Below are 9,491 nucleotides of genomic sequence, written 5' to 3' on the forward strand. Positions count from 1 at the left end.
GGAAATGCAGGAATTAGCCTGTTCTGAGTTGGAAAGAAGCAATCCAATTTACCCAGGGCAATCTCAAGTTGGTGGCTTACGGGAATCACCTTTGTATCTGGCTTTGGCCACATTAACCCACCTTGCCCCACGGGCTGGACTGTGAACCATTCTGCACGCTCTCAGAGCAGACTGGGCATCTAACTTGCACTCACCTCCCTGGCTTATGATGCCCCCTTCCGGGACTTCCCTGGTGGTGCAGTGGTTAAGAATCCGCCTGCCAATGCAGGGGACACGGGTTTGAGCCCTGGCCCAGGAAGATCCCACCTGCCGCAGAGCAACTAAGCCCGTGCGCCACAACTACGGAGCCTGCGCTCTAGAGCCCACGAGCCACAACTACTGAGCCCGCGCACCACAACTAGTGAAGCCCGAGCGCCTAGAGCCTGTGCTCCGCAACAAGAGAAGCCACCGCTCACCGCAACTAGGGAAAGCCCGCACGCAGCAACGAAGACCCAACGCAGCCAAAAATAAAATAAATAAATTTATTTAAAAAAACCAATGCACCCTTCTCCTGCTTCCTCCCCTAAGGGCCACAGGACAGGAGCCTGGGTTTCCAGACCATGGCAGCAGCCCCCACCAACACATAGCATAGTGTCTAGCACTTGGTAGAGCTTAATAAACATTTGTTATTGTACAGGAAATTCTTTTTCATCTGAGGTAGCGGGGGAAAAGGAGGAGCAGAAAGAATTATTGCACAAATTTTTGAAATGTACCAATACTCCCTAATCTTCCTTTTAAGCTGCATCTTCAGCTCTCCCCCTTACACAAACTTTCCCCACACTTTGAATATTTTATATTCAAATATTTATATGAAAAGCACCAGTTCCAAGTTCTTCTGTCCTCACTCAACAGTGCTGTGCAGCAGCTGAATCTTCTAACTAGCACCTGATACACGTTACAAGTGCTCTGGGGCACTGCAAGGTGAAATGTGAGTTGTCTGTGTAACATGAGTATGTGGCTAGCACAGCCCAGGATGTGTAGAAAATATGACCTGGGTAGAAGGATGTGCACCAGAGCATTTTATTTATAGTAGCAAAAACCTAAACTCTAATAATTGATGCTTGGTTATATAAATTAGGGCATACTCATATAATGGGTAGTATTTATATAATGGAATATTAGGCTACCATTAAAGATCATATTTTAGAAAAATAGATAATGGCATGGGAAAATGCACCTAGTATATTAAGTGAAAAGCAGATCAGAGAATTGAACATAATCACAATTTTAGAAAATGCATGTGTAGAAAATCCTGGGAGGAAGTACACCCAAATGTTAGGTGGTCTATTTCTGGGTGATGTTGATTTTTAAAGGCCTACTTAAACTGTTTCATATTTTTTAAATTTTATTTTACAACAGACATGTATTCTTTTTTTTATAATTTTCCGAATTGTCTATTTTTAAACTACAAACCAAAAAAAAAGCACATTATTCAACAACGGAAAGAAGCTATTCTGTTCCTGCCTTAGATGGTTATGTTCAAGCATTAGACTACGAAGCCCCACCCAGGGTGCAAGTGGTTCCTCATTATATTTATATCTACAACCCAGAAAATTCTGCCCAAAGGTGAAGTGGCAGCCAGGAGCCCACAAGTCAAAAGAGGAGTCCTCTCCCTCGATATACCACATCTGAAAAGAAACCATATCTGGAAGAGATGTTGACCAGAGATTGCTCTGGAGTAAGCTAAGAAAGTTGGAAGCAGCCGTGGCAGGGAAAGCTGTTCTCCTGGGCAGGGGAGAGCTGGTGTCGGTCTGGCACCGGCTCTGTGGCCACAGGTAATTATTCCATTTCTCTAAGCATCCTGATCCCCATCGGTAAAAGAAAGATCTAACATCTGCCCTGCCGACCTCACAGGCCTACTGGGGGGTTAAACAAAATGATGTGTGCTCTATATTTTATAAACTACAAAGCATCCAGGCAATGAAAAGTTTGGCAGCCCAAGAACGCTAACTTCTTAAGATAATGATCTACGCTCCCCACTTTCTTTCAAGATATCAAGAGAAACAATCTATATTCCCTTCTACACTCTAGAAATTGCGCCAGGAATTTTATCAGCCACACTTAACTTCATTTATGTTTCCCGGTACCCTTGCCCCATGAAACAAAAACTATGCTATGTGTTCAGTCAACGTGTTCCTTTTTTCTCCTGGGCATATGGACAGATCGGCCCGCCCAGACTCCCCTGAGAGAAGGTGCGACCAGGAGACTGAATTCTTGCCCCTTCCAGGCTGGGTCCCCACATGTCCCTGTGAGATCCTCCACCCTCTCTCTTCCTCCAGTTCCTGGCTGGTTGTACAAGGTCTGGTGGAAGACTCTGAGGCCTCCGGAAAAGGGTGACGTGCTAATGGAGGAGGCTGAGTCCCGATATCAGAGTGGAAGGTCACCCACCAAACACCCCATACAACAGGGACACAAGCGAGAAACAACTCGAGACCACTTGCCGCCCCAATTACCTTCCCCAGCTAATACACTCTACGACCTTGGTCACCTCTCCACCCCAGAGCGACAGTCAACACTTTCTGCTGCTTCCCACATGAGTGACTCAAGGGACACAGAGAACAGATATGGTAAAGCCAACCCTCTTCCAACAGAAAACTCACATGAGCAAAATTAAGACAAATACTTTAGATTCCTTGGCAGATTTAAGACCTGCTCTCTTATTTCTATAGGGAAACTTGAGAGTACATGCTAATTTAAATAACTGAGAAGAGAAAATAAGAAAAGGGGAACACGCGGTTGGTTACCTAATCCCACAGTATTTAAGGTGGGTTGCAAATAGAAAAGGGTTAAGGTCTATCAAGTTGGGAGAGATTAGGAAGGGAGTCGACCTCTCCTTCAGAGGGTAGAGACAATGGAAACAGAGCGCTATCTTGGATCACTGGTTCCTCATATATTTTATCTCTGTTTAGCATTGTTCAGCAGGGCTACATGGAAACATTAGGCTCTGAGGTGGGGAGTTCCCAGGAGGACAAAGTAGAGACAGGAAGTGTTGCCCACTTCTCTGCTTTAACTGTAGCTAGCCCTGCCCTTTCTTGCTCGGAGGCTGCTTACCTGGTAGGGGTAGAGGGTGACCCCATTGGTTCTCGACAGGGACCAGGTGCCGTCCAGGTACTGGTGAGCCTGGATGGCCACTGAGTTGAGGATGTTCCCATTGCTGGGGCTGGTGGCCATCTGGAGGCTGACCTTGGCCTGGTGGGTTGGAGACCCACTCTTCTTCTCTGCCCCATTGCTGACCCCGAGGCTGTTGGGTTTGCTGCTATGCTTACTGGTGATGAAGGCTGTGTAGTTGGAGGAGGCATAGGAGGTGGGCACAAAGGCCCAATCCCTGGGCTGCTGGAGCCCCCCCACGTGCCGGGACCCCACCGGAGCGGGGATGTTGGAGAGGGCTGGGGGCGAGCCAGGTGAGCCATCGAAGTGCTCACTGCCAGCCGCCTGTTCCAGGGTCAGCACCATCTGAATGGCCTCCTGCTTCAGCTGGTTCAGGTGTGTGGCACAAATGTCACAGCGGTTGTCCCTGTCATTCCATGCCTTCCGGATGGTGTTGGGGACCTGGAGCTTGTCGTGAATCACAGCCGAGAAAGCAGGGTCCTGGAGAACACACAAACAAAAAAATAAGGAGAGCCTATCAATCAAGGCTGGTGAGCGCAATTCAGATGCCTGGTTTCTGAGTTAAGCCCTAGATGTACCCAAAGAGTTTGACTATTTGATTGACATCCAGCAGAAATGAGCAGCCAGATTGGCAGACGAGCCTCTAGTTGACAAACACATTTGACAAATGTAAGATTTTTATAGTGGAGACTTTAAGGAATTTAAAAAAAAAAAAAAAAAAAAGCTTTCTAAGCATCCTCCTTACCAGGCCAGTCAAATAAGAACATTCCAGATTCTTCCCCTTGTGTCCACTAAAGAATTATAGCTATACCTGGATGCTCCCAAGGTGGTCATTAAGTAGACACAAATGGTCGTCCGGGCCTGGCAGGGGTGAGTGCAGTCACTCTGGACCAATGCGTTGTGGGACCCCGTGAACTACGGAAAGTTGGCAGCAGGTGGAGGTACTACTTGTGACTCAGAACAGAGATTCTATTCTAAGAAAATCCTAGCCTCATTAACACCGTGTGCTAAGTGCCACTGGAAGAAAACCAAGCTAAACAGATTCTGGACCAGAGATCTAGCCTCTCCAGCAGCCCAGCAAACCCCTACAGATTCACTCTGTTTACCATTGGCCCCATGGCAGGCTGGCCATGCCTGTACCCATGTGTCTGATATCCTGATCCATCAAAAGAAAAATGTCTCCTTGATAAACAGTCTAAGATGCTTTTCCCCAGAAACTTCATCTAAAACTATTAAAAACTCTTTCGTTCAGAAGCCCATATCTAAAAGAAATCAGAAAGTGAATTTAATGAGAATGATTTCTTTCATTTACTTGGCTTTAATTTTTATAGGAAAGCAAGACTGCACAGAGAAATAAGCAGTAGGTGTGTTAACTGGGTATCAAGATATTTGGCTTCTAGTTCTGGTTCTGCTACCAATTAGCTGTGTGACCTTGGACAACTTACCTAGCCTCACTGAACCTCTCATCTGTCACGCAAGGCCATGGCCTGTCTTTATTGTAAGGTGCTTCCAATTCCATGACTCTGTGTAGGGAAATGGAGACAGGAGAGGACAGTGTCTGCATATATGGACGGAGCCACTGTGCTATTTTGGGGACCTGGTTGAACTTTTGAGATTCCACAATTGCTGCAGGTTAATGGATGAGGCTTATCTCAAGGCCTATTTTCCTTAGGACACTGGAAGAAAAGCTTCCCTTCCGAAATGTGCTGGAGCTTTTTTGGGGTGGAAACCCCATCAGGGCTGACTGGAGTTTGATGAGCTGTGGGTGGGAAGGGAGCTTAGCGGTGGGAGGGTCACCCTTAATTACGATCCATCTTGATTATGGGCTCCAGCATTTTGTTTTCCCTGTTTAACTACCCTGAACAGCTCTTCAGCGTGCACTGATTAATTGATTAATAAATCAAGAGGCCTCTTTACACAGCAGCAGCGAGGAGTGACTCAGGAGGTGGAAACTCAAGACGGTCATAGAAAATGATGGGAAACAATAGGAGGACAAGGGTGATCAAGTCCGGCTGACGAAGCGATGCAAACCACATGAGACCTGCTTGCGGCGCCCTCCTCAATGAGAGCTGCTTTGTCCAGAGTCTCTGATCAAAACTCAGCATGTGTGGAACCCAAAAGGGCCCCTTAGGGACCATTACCTCAGTTTCCAGATAAGGAAACAGCTCCAAAAGGGTTAAAAGCTTGGACTACAACCAGACTTCTTGACCTCTAGTCCATGATTTTCCACTTCAAGAGCCAAAGAGCCATATTCATCAATGGACTCATAATTTTGCCCAGACTTAAGGCTTTTGCCACATTCATCTACGAAATGTTCATTTATTCAAAAGGAAGTATTTGGGCCCCCATATGTGTCAAGATATAGATTCTTGCTTTTTCACATAATGAGAATTTTCCCTTGTCAATACATGTCATTTGAAAATGTGATTTTTTTCTTTTTAATGACCACATGGTATTTTATCCTGTAGCTGTTTTGTAAGTCATTTTTTTATTCCCAGGACTACTACATAATTAGAGGCAGTGTGAGAAATAAGAGACTGGCATTCAAAAGCAATCTGCCACCCATGGCTTATGCTTTTAAGGCACCAAACTATTTGGTTTCAAGAAACCTCAAATTAATTGCTATCTTAGAATATTTTGGTTAACCCAGTCACCTGGAGGAAGCATCACAGTAAAAAAGGCAGCAATAAGATCAGTCCCATCCACACATCATAGTTTATTTTAGATCCTTGTAGAATCTAGATGTGACTCCGACATCTGCAGCTGGAGCAGGAAAGATACATCCACTCCACAAAAACAGCCTGGTGCTGGGGACTCCTTTTCTCTCTGCTTCTTGGTTTTCACTGCTCTCCCTTGAAGCAGTTCCTTCCTCACTCAGCCTACTGCTATTTGCTGCTCGACTTGCCACAAGCAATGCATGTTGGCCTCCAATGTGCCAGGCCGCGGATCTTGGGGTGCACGAGAGCGGTTCCTGTTCTCTCTGAGTTCACCCTCCAGGGAACCCACTTGGCTCCTGGACTGCCAAATGCCACAACCCCTTGCTGCCACCTCTAGTCTGGGACCAATCAGCACAACACACTCAGACCCGTGGAGCCCAGCACTCCCCTCCCGGTTCCCGAGGGGTCTACAAAATCACCTTGAGCACCGGAGCTGAGCCCACAACCAGGATGGCCCCCCGACAGCCAGAAAGTGGCAGAGCCCAGAACCCACTGTTGTCTCATCCAGAGGAAGGAGGAGATGAATGCTTTAATGAGACTTCAATTGCTGACAGATGTCAAAGAGGTGTTCCCTAAATTAAGCCACCCTTGATCTGAAACTTTACGTGAGTTCTTATCATCAAAAGGCCTCAGTAAGTCAAAAGATACACCTTATGGAAACTAAAATCCCTTTCAAGTGCTGGTCTACACACTATAAATATTTCAGTGCAACTCAAAACTTCGAAGAGGAATGGTCAACAGACATAGCTTTCTGTAAGTGCCGGAACAAAGGGAATACTGCTTCAAGGGAGGGGAGTAATAAACAGGGAGAAAAGAAGGTTTCAGAATCATGGATGGCTCACACTTACTGAGCTTTCCTGACATGGACACAAGAACTGTGGGAGTGCCCTCTGGTTTAGCTGGCACCAAAAGAAACCTGGACTCAGAGAAGGAATGAGTTAAGTGTGCAGTCTGGCACGCTACCTAGTGCATGGGCTTCAAACACATTCATATTGTCTAGTCCCGATTCATCTCGTGAGTTCAGAAAATAGTCAAATGGGAATAACGGGAATCCATGAATGGCTAAACCTCTCTTTCTGGAGTCATAATTTTTATTTCAGCACCTTTGAAAATGGGCTAACAGCACTTGGGCAACATTTTCATCCTAAACTTTCAATATAAGTGTTCTGTGCCCAAAAGATTCTCATCTTTCAAAAATAACACAAAAGTGTTATTATCCCACGTGTACCATGAAGAGGAATTCAGGAAAACACTTAGGAAACTGATAAAGGTTCTTAGAAGGAAGGTTAGGGATAAATGAAGTTAATGTGCAGACACCTAAATCTGCCCACTTGGTGACTGCTACAAAAGAACAAAGAAAACTCCAGAAAATGGTTTTCCAATCCCTTTAGTGCTCTTCCACTTCTTCTAGGGGCATTTCAGGAAACAGGTGTCATGCCAAGTCCCCTAGGGCTCTCGTAATCTAATGGCTCTCAAAGATTGACTCACATGTCTTCTGGCAGACTGCTCTAAGACATCATGACTAAATCTCTCTTCCTCAGGCAAGGGCATCCGAACCCACGGCTTCCAGAGCCATCTGTATCCCGGTGACTGGGAATTCTCCATCTCCATCCGTGCCTGGCCCTTCTCCTGAACTCTGAGCCTTACAGCCCCCTAGAAAACATCATCTAGATAAATACTCTTCAAACTGACAATTCAAAATTAATTTTATTTTCCCCTAATCCTATTCTTATTCCAATAGTCACTGTCGAAGTAAATAGTTATCCACTCAGGCACCTAGGCTAGAAGTCTAGAACCTTCCTTGTCTCCTCCCTTTCCCTCCAATCCAATCACCAAGTGTGGTTGATGGTCCTTTCTAAAAGCTCTTGAACTGTCCCTCTTCTCCATGCCCACTGCCGTGAGAAAGCTTTCAGCGTTTCTCACATCATCATGGTTTCCCTGATTCTAGCCTTGACCTCAAAACTCTCCCTCCACAAAAAAAAAAGGATTTAACTAAAATGCAAATCTGATCATGCCATTATCCTGCTTTCCTGCACCTCTGTTCTAAGAGCTATCTTCTTATCTGTAGTTTTTATTTGTAGAACTATTTGTCTGTTAGACTGTCAGCTCCCCAAGAGGAAATATTCTTTTCATCTTTAATTCCCCCAAGTCTAGAATAGTGTCTACTTCATAGTAAGGGCCCAACAAATATCTGTGAGATAAATAAGTGGAAAGAATTCAACCAAAGCTAAAACAGTCAATAATGAAGTTGGTCTTGGTCCATCTGTCATTTATTTTGTCTAAGTGAGCTAGTCGCTTCTTATGAAATTGTCATGGAATAAACTCCTTCAACTCTAGGGTTAATATAGTTTTCCAATTGTATTTGTTCTGCCTGGCTAAAGAGCCTAATGTGGGTCAACCATAATCTGGATATCCTCCTTTTATTTGAATCTTCCTTAAACTATTAAAATAGATTCTCTATTCTCTTGCCTCAATACACAATCTATTATTACTCTTTTTCCTAAGTTCCCAAGAAAACAATATTTATACGCAAAGATTTTTTTTTTAACCATCAGGTCAGCTCATAATCAGGAAACCAAGAGAAATTTACCTAAAGGAAAACTCCAGATTAATACTACACACCTGGTCCAGCAGGGTTAGACACCCCCCCACCCCCAGCAAGTAGATAGCATGCTTATTTTCCAAGAGCCGGCAGCCAGCTTTCAACATGTGAGGCATGGCTGCTAATGAGGGTGGAGACTCTGGAACCCAAGCAAGAAAACAAGAACTACCACCCAGGCAAACCAAGCTGTTTACTAGTGTCCTCACTGTTTTCTGTCCCACTTCATCCTCTGAGGGATGGGCTGTTTGGCAATAAACACTCATGCCGCTTGCAAGGACAGGATTTTTTTTCCAGATTATTTTATCCAAAAGAGTACTTGGAGTGCATTTCCGCAAAGCCTCTGGGTCTGTGAGGAAAGCAACAGCTGGAGTCAGCATCCAGCATGTGTTGTGCAAATTCCTGTTGATGTTTGCTCCTGGTTTATTATTCTAGAGGCCTCTAGTGACAAGCTTAACAAGATTTAAGGTGTTCTTCAAAGGCAGTTTCTTTCCACTTTGTTCCTAAACTTTCTTCTTCCATAAATGCTATCCCGTGAGGCCCAGAATGATGGCTAGAACTCGGAGAATGCAATGTTTTGTTCCCCACCACGGGCAGTTTGCCAGAAGATCAAGGGAAATTACCCTCACATGCCTTGTAATCCTTCCACACAAGGGTCTGCACCCTCCGCCCCTTCCCCACCTCCTGCCGCATTCCCTATCCGTGTCCTTTCTTTCTCATGAATCTCAGCATTCTTCCCAGCAGTTCTGTCCCCAAAGGCAGGTGTCAATATGAATGATCCTCTGTTTTGTTTTTTTTTAAACATCTTTATTGGAGTATAACTGTTTTACAATGGTGTTAGTTTCTGCTTTACAACAAAGTGAATCAGTTATACATATACATATGTTCCCATATCTCTTCCCTCTTGCGTCTCCCTCCCTCCCACCCTCCCTATCCCGCCCCTCTAGGTGGTCACAAACCACGGAGCTGATCTCCCTGTGCCATGCGGCTGCTTCCCACTAGCTATCCACCCTACGTTTGGTAGTGTA

At 45.1% G+C, this 9,491-nt stretch overlaps 1 protein-coding gene across 2 annotated transcripts in view; it reads right to left on the bottom strand.

The window, feature by feature from the left end:
- KIF26B (kinesin family member 26B) overlaps nt 1-9,491 on the bottom strand; it is a 499,837-nt gene that overhangs the window by 302,848 nt on the left and 187,498 nt on the right. For both annotated transcript variants that reach the window (XM_024133668.3, XM_055084204.1), the window contains one exon: nt 3,091-3,627. In XM_024133668.3, the coding sequence (XP_023989436.1) occupies nt 3,091-3,627 (537 nt within the window). The remainder of the gene's footprint in view (nt 1-3,090; nt 3,628-9,491) is intronic.

This window comes from Physeter macrocephalus, chromosome 4 (genome assembly GCF_002837175.3).
Source record: "Physeter macrocephalus isolate SW-GA chromosome 4, ASM283717v5, whole genome shotgun sequence".
In the NCBI taxonomy this organism is placed as follows: Eukaryota; Metazoa; Chordata; class Mammalia; order Artiodactyla; family Physeteridae; genus Physeter; species Physeter macrocephalus.